The 13,313-nt window shown below is 32.6% G+C and overlaps 1 protein-coding gene across 1 annotated transcript; it reads right to left on the bottom strand.

The window, feature by feature from the left end:
* Positions 1 to 5,314: 5,314 nt before the first annotated feature.
* Positions 5,315 to 12,047, bottom strand: LOC134240085 (uncharacterized). Its single transcript, XM_062722191.1, has 4 exons — positions 12,003 to 12,047; positions 8,851 to 9,092; positions 6,388 to 6,531; positions 5,315 to 5,484 (listed from the first exon to the last, which is right to left on the bottom strand). Exons 1-4 carry the CDS (start codon positions 12,014 to 12,016, stop codon positions 5,315 to 5,317), a joined length of 570 nt encoding a protein of 189 aa, XP_062578175.1. The 5' UTR covers positions 12,017 to 12,047.
* Between the last annotated feature and the right edge of the window lie 1,266 nt (positions 12,048 to 13,313).

Genomic DNA, 13,313 nt, shown 5'->3' with positions numbered 1-13,313 from the left:
AGCCTCTCGTTTGATCACATCATGAAACCAAACAGACGATTATTCCTTAAAAAGATAAAGATACAACTATGTTTTCCCGCGTGTGAATATTTCCAAAATTAAGTATTTTCCTTTTTTAAAAGCATACAGAATTTACAAAAATAATAATCAGAATGTAAAGCATCAGCATTTCAACATATATGTGCATATAGAAAAGATGATCAAATACGTATCATAAAAAATTATGTAGTTCGACATTACAAATACTTTTTTAAAAACTCTGTAACATATCAGCAAATAAAATTAATTGCATATTTAAAAAATGAATCTACATTACCCCTCATCTGCCATAAAGATTAACTAAGTATTATCCTTTACTTTCAGAGACCAAAAAATCTTTTCCTTGTGGTGGATTGAAGAGTGGTAAGATTTAGCGATTTTAATTGTCTATTATATATGATAACCTTGGTCACAGATCAGAATTCAATACAAGACAACGAGAAACATTGACAGAACAAGGTTTTGTAAGACGAAGCAACCATGCACAAAACATTGACAGAACAAGGTCACTTTAAATGCTGGTCTTTTTCACAACATATATCAAGAACATTCTGAATTTCTTTGATGGAGATATTAAAAAAATTATGTGATGGGTTATCTCCATCCAATATATATTTAAAATCAGCAACATGCTATCAATGAAAATGCTATGTCGACTCGATATATCCAAGTGAACTTGAAATAAAATACACCACAGACTCTGACATGTCTTTTTTTACATTTGGATCTTTACTGACAAAAGACGATAAAGGTTACTTGACTAATAACTAAACTGTAGGACAAAGCTTTTTTCATCGCCAACGTTCTTTATGATGTTATATTCTAATAACATTTGCGTGAAGGATATGGAGATAACGAACAATATTCAATATCAAAGTCCATAAAACAATACAAAATAGGAGCAGAGAAAACACGGACCTCCAAAACATCAGAGGTGGGATCATGTGCCATGGATGAGTGAGCATCCCCTACCAACCGGTCACACCCGCCATTTGCTCTCTGTCATGATCGGGAAATAATGCAACAATCTGTCGTCAATTCAGTGTGTAAATGATGGACTGACAATTGGTATGGAAAATGTCAGTCAGCATTTGACTCAATGATAAATTGTATTTGCTGACAAGGTCATTGTATCGACCATAGAACTTACAAACTGGTGACTTTAAACGAGACTGCTGACATCCTTGTTTCATCAACTTGTTTGTCAATAATTTACCTCGTTTTCGAAATTGTTCAAAAGTAATTATAGAGCATGCTCTTGCGTATCGAATCAACTGAGGTAATACAAACTCCGTATGCAGGTGATGAAGGTATATTGCTGCATAAGTAAGGGAAGTTGACGACGAAAAGTTAAAAGTCATCACGTTTATCATAGAGTATGGTTGTTATATAACCATTATTGTCTTTTTTAAGTAAAATATTCAAATTTATTACACACTTAGTAATAAATACAGGTTTTTTGTATATGCGATATGGCTGACGTCACAATAGCCGTATCAGCCCTGCAGGGTTGATATGGATTTGCGGGGCTGATAACCTATATCAGCCCCGCAAATCCATATCAGCCCTGCAGGGTTGATACGGCTATTGTGACGTCAATATCACACTCTTAGTAAATTAAACCACAAAAACAGTACTTATGATCGTACAAAAGTTTTGGTGAGTTCATATTCTCTTAATTTTAACTTTTTGAAAACAAGGTTAATCTTAATTTACAAATACATGTAATAGATTATTTTGAATTACGGATCGAGTGCATTGAAATAGAAGTAGAAATAAACCCAAATCGTATGAGACAATAGATCATGTATATTTCTGTAAGAAGTCCATGCATGATTATATTTACTTATTTTCTTCTCAACTTAATGTGTTCTGTATTTTATTACTAAGTATGTAATAAATATAATAAAACATACCCTTTTCCATATCACATCCTGTATCAGCCCTCGACCAATATCAGCCTGATATTGGTGTCTCGGGCTGATACAGGATGTGATATGGAAAAGGGTATGTATTATTCTCTATATAAAACAGATGTGCCAGACTCTGTGGTATCTTTTAGGTATCTCAAGCTCAACAGGATTTATCGTATCGACATAAGAATGGAAACTACTATTGTTATTTTACAACATGTCGTCGATATATCTAAATGTCGAGTTGAATGCCACAGCGATTGTTTTCTTATTTTCACAAATTAGATTTTGCACAAATTCTGCTTCATATGATTACAAAAATAGGTCTGCTAATAACGGAGCGCTATTAGTACCCATAGTTCTTTGGAATTTTTGAGTTTCCACATCTGATTCACACCACTTCTTGAATATATTGTTGCACAGTACTCTTGAAGTTTTTCCTTCACTCCTGTCAATATCTTAGTGAGGAGCAAAGAAAGAGGCTTGGTTGAACATTTACTGCATATGGTCTTAACAATTCTCAATTCATGCGATACTCAAGAGCATGATCCGAATAGAAAAGATTTTAAAACAGGATACTGACAGAGAAGTTGATGTTACAAGCATTTCGACAGCCTCCTTGAAAGTCAGCTTTTCGTAGATGTCATAGTCTTTCTTACGTTTTGAACTAACTTGAATCTACTCTACCTAACCTGAGGATATTTTCACACTTAAGTTTATTTTAAGTTCCTAGTCCGATGCTTAAAATTTTTCACCTTTATCCGAGATTACGATATGGCAAGTTTGGTTAAAATTGACCTTATGGGTTGAGAAAAAAATTGTAAATTTGAAGTTTACAAACGGACATAGAGACAGACAGTCGCAAGACAAGTTGTGATCAGAAAAGATCACTTGAGCATCCAGCTTAGATGAGCTAAGCAAAGTCGCATCTACAATATGGATTCCAGTTTGGAACCTCAGTCACAATATCTGATGACATTTTTCTCCTGAGCTTTAATTTTAAAATTCTAATCTGAAAATCTTCTTTGGTCTTATAGACAATAATGCTTCAATCTAGCGGAAGATTGCCCGCACTTGAAGATAAAGGAACAAAAACTTATAGACAAATATCTGAAAACTAAGCGTTTTAAACTTCCTAGTTAATAGTAAGAAACTAATATATCCAATTCTCGTTAAGCCTGACGAAGAAAACACAGATTTAAATAGAATATGTAAAAGATCATGTCAAAACTTTAGTATGTTTTTTTTTTTTTTTTTTTTTTTTTTGGTTGAAATGTTATAGTTTTTCAAATTCTTATCGGACATATTTTGCAGATACAATCAATAACAATATTTGTAAGTCCGTATCTTTAAAATGCACTTATTTTTTTTTATTAAAGATAATCCTTGTTATATTAATAATTCTGTACATGATAATAAGGTATATATGAGGGTTGTCCGGTAAAATCGTGGACAAAAGTTTTTTTTTTCTCAAACAATGATGAGCGCATAAATCTGAAAATTTCAGCAAATGTTTATTTATCATATTGAGATGCATCTGAATTTTTATTTTTTAAATATTGACAAAAATAAAGATTTTCTTTTTGCTTGAATGTGCACATGACACGGTCCTACGAAGCCATGATTTCAATAGAGGATACAATAATGTTATTTGGAAAGAAAAGAATCAAATAGATAAGATTGGGGTAAAAATCTTTTTTTTAATCCACAATCTATTGCGTCGCCTTGTAGAAAATTTCAAGGCATTTGTTCTATTTTTGACAATTTCCCAATGCATTCAAATATGAAAGTGGTAATCTCAACATATAAAATATGGCGACGTTTAATGACGTTACAGCGCACATCAGTTTGATGTAGATGAAGTACTCACGCCCTTAGAGATTTTTAAGGAATACAGAAGTAAAAAAATGATTAAATTTCTTCAAGTGAAATTATTTCATAACGAAATCTTTATTGATCGAGTCCCCGGGTAAAACAAACAAACAGCTTAAGATGCATCTTCGCTAGCTAAAGGTTTCTGATACGTGACTCTCCGTTTATGAGGAGAGTGGTATCAGAAAACCCTTGGCTAGCGGAGGTGCTAAAGATGCTGACGCTGTATACTGACGATTTAAGATTGAATGATAATGAGCTTGCGAATATACTGTCCATAACTTAATAATTTTATTTTAGTTGTAACACGTCGTTTGATTTGTTAGGTTAAAAGATGTAATCCATTTTGCATAACATAATTCGTAAAACTGAGTTACTTCTATAACTTATTACTCCGTTTGACGTTACTTATAAAATATACTCAATTTGAAGCCTTTTACTGGAGGAAAAATTGTCTCCATGTCTACACTGAAATTAAATTATAAGGAATGAAGCTTATTTTCAACTCATGTTATACGATATAACATAACTTGAGGAAATTTACGCTGTTTTATAAACCGCTTCGCGGTTTATAAAGCGTAAACTGTCCCAAGTTATGTTATATCGTATAATATAAGTTGAAATAAGCTTCATTCCTTAAATAATAAATCTTCAGAAGGCCCCATGTGTGTTCGAGAATTCGAATCCTCGACTCTTTATTGAGGAATAAAGGGAAACTCAAATACTGTTACTGCAGTATGTGCATCAGTGACATTTCCTTAATTCAAGTGGTATTCTACTTTTTTCAGCAAAAAGACAACGTGAAACTGCTTTAAACATCATCATCCGTGCGCTGATACAACGCATAACATAAAATTTTATAATTTGTCTATTTATGCAAATATCTATTTGAAATTTGCTATGTATATTGATGAAAAGGTACTATAGACGTGAAAATTTTGGAAAGCAATGATGATTATTTTATCACTCTAGACAACTTGTCCACGATTTTTTCGGACATCCCTTGAACAACTTTGCTAGTCCACGTGTGAATATTTTCTAAAAAATAATTTCTTCTTTTCTTTAAGCATACGGGTTTCACAAAAGCAATATTTTGCATTGCAAAGAATCAGCATTTAAATGCCTGGATGCATACAGTGGCGTTTATCAAATGCGTAATAAAAAATGTATTACAAAATTTTCTGTCTTTATTCCACTTTGGAAATGTTAATCAATCAATTGGTTTACTAGTATCTACAGGGCCATTTATGCATAAAGTGAAACGAGCTCCTGAAAGTCCTTCACCGGTATAAGGAGACCTCTCCGTATGATCCAAAATTTCTCGAATGGAACGCTAACAACAAACACGCAACTATTCAGTCTAAATAAAAACAACTTTTGGGAATAATGCCTACAGTCACTTAGTGATTTAAAGGTAAAATCAAAGCAATACAGGTAGATAAAAATTTTTTGCCACTATGGACCTTTAAGTAAATTGATTTATGTCAAAATTATCGGTGGAATAACTTTTCTATTCCCATCATTACATCTGCCACAAAGCAGACAAATTCTGCAATTGAAGATAATACAAAGGAAAAGTGCAAAGAGGCTCCTGGTAAATCCCTCCCAATCTGGTCCAGATTTACACGGATAAGAAGTATAACAACTTGGAGGGCCGTTACTGGAAAAAAAAGATATTATATAACCAATATATTACATATAAATATTTGTTTGAATCGCTGCAAGCCCTGGTATACCGATTTCTTTCTTTTTGATATTTGCTGTCATCTAATAGTTACAATCTTTTTACTTCTGATAAGCAAATCTGGGTTGCAATTATAATGATCCTCCCTCATTGGAATGATGGTTTTTTTTGCCAGAAAACAGTCATTTTGTCATAAATTTCAATTAGTAATTTTTTTGAGATATAACATTATTTTTAATAATACAATTTTACAATGGCCTTGAACGGGTCCAGTACAATCAGTACATTTAGCTATACAGGTTGAATTACCTACCGTAGCTTTATTTACAAACATCAGGTTGCTTTACTGGGCCATTTTTATCCAAAATTTCACAATTCTTTTTTTTTTTTTTTTTAATTTTTAAAGACAAAAAATTGGAAGTAAATAACTATCAATATTTTATACTAAGGATGTTTTAAAAAAAAGCAATCCAAAGCAGAGATAGTTTATACGTTGCTGTGTTTGAAAACTGTTTACTTTTGATAGATTGATTGATTGTATACTGTTTAACGTCCCTCTCCAGAATATTTCACTGATATGGAGACGTCACCATTGCCGGTGAAGGGCTGCAAATTTGGGCCTATGCTCGGCACTCAGGGCCATTGAGCAGGGAGGGATCTTTATCGTGCCACACCTGCTGTGACACTTGGCCTCGGTTTATACGGACTCATCCGAAGGACCGCCCCATTTAGTCGCCTTTTACGACAAGCAAGGGGTACTGAGGACCTATTCTAACCCGGATCCCCACGGGATGTTTACTTTTGATATTTAAGAACTCTTCAGTCTTTTCCAAAATGAATTCAAGCACATTATAACTAATAACTTCATTTCTAACATACCTGTAATACTATTGAGTAGAATGCTGACTGGCAACAAAATGACTTTACTTTTCAAAAGGAACATTTTGAGACCAAGAGTAAAAATGGCAAGAGTGAGAGAAAATAGCACAAGTAGCATCAAAGCATAAATGCTCCACAGCAAACCTGAAACAAAATTCAGCAAATTAAGATGTATCTTTGTGAAATATTTAAGCATTTAATCATTATTCTTTGAAAGACGTAGTCCAATAACTGTAACAGCTTGTGCAAAAACAAAAACAACAAACAAAAAATGAGTAACGCGCGTTAGCATGGTAAGCGCGTCATAAAAATTTGTGTGCATGCACCGTTGCAGTAATGACACTTTATCCACTTTATTTTCAAAAAAAAATATAAAGATTCCTTGCTTATAATTACAATTTTTTAACTCTCTACCTTGACTGCAAATGTGACATATTTTAAAAACCATGTATTATATTTCGTGTAAGCTACAGTGAATGGAAGAGCCGAGGTAATAGCTTCTTTTGCAATAATCTTTCCAAAATTTATAAATATGAAAAAAATGTGTAAGACGTTGTGATATCTTTTATATCAAGCTCACCGGGATATATTGTATCAACATAAGAATGGAAACAACCATCATTAATTGACGATACGTTGTCGATATATCTAAATATGGTTTTGACGGCCCCATAAGTGTTTTCTTCTTTTCAAGTATAAGATTTTGGACAAATTCTGTTTTATATGAATACAAACAAGAGATTCATGGGCCTTATAGGTCACCTGAGTATCATGTAACAACTTTCCAACATTTAGAATTGCCTCGTGTTTTAAACCAATGCCCATGAAATTCACAGTTTTGAAAGATTGTATGATTGATTGTATATTGTTTAACGTCCCTCTGGAGAATTTTTCACTCATATGGAGACGTCACCGTTTGCCGGTGAAGGGCTTCAAATTTTGACTTTTACTCGGCACTCAGGGCCATTGAACAGTAAGGGATCTTTATCGTGCCAACGCCTGCCGCTGACACGGGCCTCGGTTTTTAAGGTCTCGTCCGAAGGACCCGCAACTTTCACTTCAAAGTGCCGAGCGCATGGCGAAGGAACAGTTGCTACCCATTTTAACGACTAGGTCAGTCACGACCGAGATACGAACTCACGACCTCCCGATCACGGAGCGAGCACTCTACCGACTGAGCTACCGTGAACGGTCAATTTTGAAAGAGGCATAATTGCTTATTATAACTATACACTTGGCATGCTTTCTCTAGTAACTTAATACGCAGAGGTAGATCAGAGTAACAACGAGAAAATGCATTTCCACATTATAACAGTTTTGCACCCCACCTCACAGGAACCACTGACCCTGGGGCCACACATTTAAAAATTTTGGAAATTTTATCATGAATTTTATTGCATGATAAATGGTTGATTACTACCGAGAAGCACATTTCAAGGATTATTTTTTTCAGACTATACTATATTACTATACTATATTACTGTAGTAAGTACCCCTGACCCAGGGGTCCTGAAATTAAGCATTTTGGAAGAGGCACATTTTATCATCATTAATATGTACTTAGATCGTTGGCATAACATCCAGGAGCAAATGAAAGATTTTCAAAGATTTCATGCATTTTCACATTATATATAGTCATTAGAACCCTGCCCTAACACCAAAGCCCCTGACCCAGGGCCCCTGAAATTAACAATTTTGGAAGAGGCAGTCTTCCTCATCAAAACTATTTACAAAGTTCACTGATATAATACCCAGGAGCAGAGAACATTTTTAAAGAATCAATGTTTTTCACTGTATAATCAATAGAGCACAACCCTAACACCAGAATTCCTGACCACGGGGCCATGAAATTCAAAATTTTGAAAGGGGCAGCATAATTCAACATAACTATGTATTTGGTTTGTTTATTAAATACCCAGGAGCAGAAAAGAAGATTTTCAAAGAAATAATGCATTTTCACTCTATAATCTATATATAGCGCCGCCCCAGCACCTACGAACCCCTGACCCTAGAGCCATGAATTTCATAATTTTGGTAGAGGACTCAATGCTGATTACAGTCATACAAACAGTTTGACTACTTGGTGTTCAGGAGTAAAGAAGAAGATTTTTAAAGATTTCATTAATTTTAGTGGTTTTGGACCCATCCCTTAGGCCCCAGGGGGACAGGGACCATGAAATTCATAATTTTTGTTCCTCTTGACCAATAAAATCTTTATGCCAAATGTGGTTGAAATTGGTTGAGCGGTTGCAGAGAAGAAGCTGAAAATGTTCAAATGTTAACACACGACGGACGACGAACGAAAATAGATAGCAATAGGTAGAGTTTACTGAAATAGATTTTATCAAAAACCTTATGCATTTTTATTAAAATGAAAACATGTTAAGCGATACAAAATTTAAGCAAAAAATGTTATTTTATTTACTTCATTATGATATGGTAACTTGTGATGAAGCATATTACCTTTTTGTTCCTCAGTGAGTAACGGGTAGTCAAGTACTCTCTTACATTGGGTTGGGGATCCTTCGTCGTAGTAATTTTCGCAGTAATTCCAGAGCCCGATTCTGACGGTTTTTGTTCTATTACCCTCAGCTACACTTCCAGTTGCCCAGTACGGTAATAAAAGAGCAACAGTCAGCAGTGTAAGGGCTACCCACATCAGAACAAAACTCCTCATTAACCATTTTGAAAAGGTTTCTGAAGCTCTGCAATCAGAGGGATAATAGAAAATAAGATAGTTATCTCAGCGTGAAAATAACATGGTTATACTCATTGAACAAGTCTAAAAAGGAAGGGTAGCACGTTTTGATGATGTAGATTTACAACGCCGTTCTATTAGATTAGATACAGCAAGGTACAGATGGTATTAACTCTACATATTTTAATTTCAGAGAGAATCTCCAACTATGTCTTAGTATTTATATCCCGTCTGCATGAGTGTGGCCAACACCTAATTTTCAGTTTAGAAGAACCCTAATTTCTACACGAAAGCACTAGTTAAGGACGTTCGATCCTGAGATTTTGAGTATATTTTGGTCAGGTCCTTTATTTAAAGAATTCTGCATCATTTCTAAGTTCTAACATTAAATCTTAATTCTACAGTGCAAATTTAACTACATGTATATTCAATGAAAAAACTGCGATTAAATTCCCTTCAAGTAGAATTAAGCTAGGGACTATATTTTGTGGCGGAAGGTTTTTTAGACGAAAATGATCAGTTTTTTCATTTTGAACTATAAAGGTCCTATTTTCCCATCCTGGTTGTACACAAAGCTGTTTTTTGCAGTGAAATGTGTTATACTGGTTCTGAAATATCTATTTAATTATTTCTTATGAATTCTATCAACAAAGTGTGACAAATATAGTAAATAAATTCTGAAAATCCGGGGGAAAATTGAGCCAATTTTAACGTAAAATTGACACTTTTTTAGTAATATCTGAAAATTTACATCATATACCCGAACTTTTGATGTTCTTTTCAAAATATTCAAGATAAATTTGACCTACTTGCTTAAAATCAGAAAAAGTTTAAGACTTTAAAATAATTTTCTTGCTTATCAACTTTACAATGCCAGAAAAATCACATCACAGTGCAGAAAGGTCAAATAATTGATTATGCGAAGCAATTTGAAACTTTTTCTTAGTCAGAATTATTAAGATATCAACAGTTAAACCTGCAGCTATTCCGACTTGCCATGGTCGGATTTTCTCCTACCAACCGTAACAGAAAATGTAAATAAGTATATAGCTAAAATTAAGTACAACTCGACCTGTCATTTTGTTTTATTATAAATAGGAAGCGAAAAAAGTATTATAGGGCCTATTGAATATTTTTAAAATGGCTAGCAATATTGAATTTCTATGCTTTTGTCTTTCAAATTGGCTACTTTCCATTGTCTGGTCAAGATGCAAAGAACACTAACACGAAATAAAAACCTCTGTAGAGTTTACGATGTTTCTACCATCTTTATCTTTACTTTAAATGGATTAAATACCGGGTATTGGAGTTTTATGAAGAGACTTACTTTTACAATGGACGACTGGCTTTTACAATTTTAACATAGACAAACTCCAATCACTCAAATGTAAAAGTCAGCTGTCAAATGTAAAAGTAAGTCTCTTCATAAAACTCCATTTACCACTAAGTATTAGTTCTTAAAAAGTAATTAAATCGGAAGATTTGAAAAGCAAATTATTTTCAAAAACGAAAATAAGTTATGTTTCTACAGTCGCTACAATATTTCAAACGTCAAAGAATTTCCTTTTGCTTATTAAGAATTTTATTAATGCGTAAGAGATCAACTAAGATAAATGTGTTACAATGTGTTTAAACTGGAATATTATACAAACCTACAAATTCTTAGTAACATATGTCTTATAAAGGACAAGCTATTCAAAATCAAAATTTTAAATTAAGTCTGTTCTCAGTTTAGGTCACCAAGCCAGGTCGCTCCCTACATTCCATTATACTGCGCGCCCTATTATTTTCGTGTTATCAACAAAAGATATGGTATATTTTTTGAATTTGCAAAACACTCTTAAAAACAATAAATAAGTTTTCTTTGGTGACAAAATTCTATAAACAAAAATATCGGTCTTTAATGAAGTTGCCCATACACATGTATATAAATAATATTCATTTAGGTGTAATTACAAATTATTCATTTAATAACAATACACTTAAATGAACGAAAAATATTGTCTAGTGTTAATAACAGACGATACCTTTCTAAATAATATATAATTTTTTCCAAGATTTTTTTTCATTGAATTAAAGCTACCTTTCAAAGTTTACAAAAAAAAAATTGAGATACCTTACATGGCATTTGTGTAGGATAACAAAGGATAGTGTTGCCTATAAAATCCGTTTGGGAAAAAAAATTAAATTCCCAAAAATCATAAATTTTAGCATTGCAATTTATTAAAGAAAATTTGAAACCAGTTTAGAATTCACAAGGTAATGATTTTAAATGTTTTTTTTCATATATTACGAAGATATACAAAACAAATATCTGAGGAACTTTGATTTTTCTATGGGGTTCATGTTAATTTTCATGAAAATAATACATTTGAAATAATTTCTTATGTAAATCTATTTTAGAAAACAAAACAAAATAATGTCAAGAAATAAGAAAAGCTTCTCAAATGTTTTCAATATAGTTTAAATATTGCTTATTCAAAAGTACACTGTACAGCTGTATATGTAAATGAAATATTGAAACATCCTATGATATTTAATAAACTTGCATGTCACCGAAAGTTCTATGAATTACCCCTCAAAAGATTTGTTTTACAAGGCATTGATTTGATGACTTCTGTGGATCTTATTCATATACGTTTATTATTATACAGATTAAAAGAATGATGTCTGATAAAGAAGATAATAATATTTTCGTCAACCAATCTAATTTATTCTTTATAGAGAAAAAATCGTTAATTCAGAAAATTGCTTAATATGCACACAAGAAAACCAGTATATATTTCAAAAAATTAAAAGGTACAATATAAGATACTAAGACTTATAATATATGAATACCGGTACAACATTTAGATGAATCACGTTAAGTGCTTTTTTCATATTGCAAATAAAAAGTTTTGACTTTTTTATACTTTACCCTTTATTTGTCATCGTTATTTACAATTATCCACCCTTTCCAAATCCTTAAACAGAATGAGGAACTTTTTTCTTGGCGAATGAATATGTCTTTTAAGCGTCATTAATCTTTAGGCAAAGAACCAATAACTACCCTATCGATAAGAGGCAGTTTGTCAAACAAATAAACACTATGTATCATTGATACTATCGCACCTAGTATTATCAACTAAAACTTACCATAAATAACATTGTTCCTTCGTAAAATGTTTGATATATGACTGACAATAATTAATACAATACGAAACAATAATAAACACATATCTTTTGAAAATCCATTTTTGAACATAATGCATCATTGAATAAAAGAAAATATGAATCTTCCTCAATAATATTCCATATATGATTACCAAATATTTAGTTGTATGTTTCTTTTTCAATCCATAATATGAATGTTATTATTCTGGTGTTGGAAGATTCGTTTTCTGCGACCACAGATCAAGAATTGTGTGACAAAGCAATGGGTCTAGGGACAGTTACATTTTTAATCGCGTTTCGTCCAGATTCAATCATTAAAAAGCAAGAGAATAATCTGTTGATGCCAAACCTTGGCATAAATTATCTCGTTTTAACTTTGTATTGAAATCTGTTGGGATGGGGGTTTTTTTCACCGGGAGTCATTTTTTATTATTAATTATTGATTACCGTTTGAACACCATGTCGTTATCCCGACTGTGCTGTTTTCTTTGAAATTAATTAAATCGCCACTGAGCACAATTAATTAGTATGTAACTTTTCCAGTTTTCTTTCAAATAACATTATTAGTCAGAGAACATTAAGTGAAAGTTTAATTTGAGTGTGGCGACAATGCAGAATGAACTTGTTTGACAACTGATCTGGAAAATTACTAATGTCTGAGTTCTCATGCTTCTCTGTTTCTGTTTCTGTTCTGTGTCTCTGTTTCATGGGTTTTCATTTTTTTAATATTGAAATTTCAATAGCATATACCTAAATGTAGATTTATAATCAAGGTAAACTCAATATTTCTAACATTTTACGTCCTTTTAGTCTTCTTGTGAATTGTGAATATAAATTGATCTACTTGAAAGAAAATGCCAAAAATGATACGATAAAAAGGTTAATTATTCGGAACGTTTTGCGGTTCACCAATTAGCGATTCTGTATTCGATTGTCATCTCTACCTTAATCGAAATTGTGGAATTCCTTGTTTCATCAACTTTTTTGCAATAGCTTGCCTGAATTTAAAAAATGATTCGTATCAAATGGACTGGGAGACATTATCCCCATATGCAGATGATAAAGTATATTGCTA

This window comes from Saccostrea cucullata, unplaced genomic scaffold (genome assembly GCF_032062105.1).
Source record: "Saccostrea cucullata isolate Sc308-1 unplaced genomic scaffold, CSIRO_AGI_Scuc_v1 ctg4470, whole genome shotgun sequence".
Lineage (NCBI taxonomy): Eukaryota > Metazoa > Mollusca > Bivalvia > Ostreida > Ostreidae > Saccostrea > Saccostrea cuccullata.
This window is presented reverse-complemented; position numbering and strand designations above follow the sequence as displayed.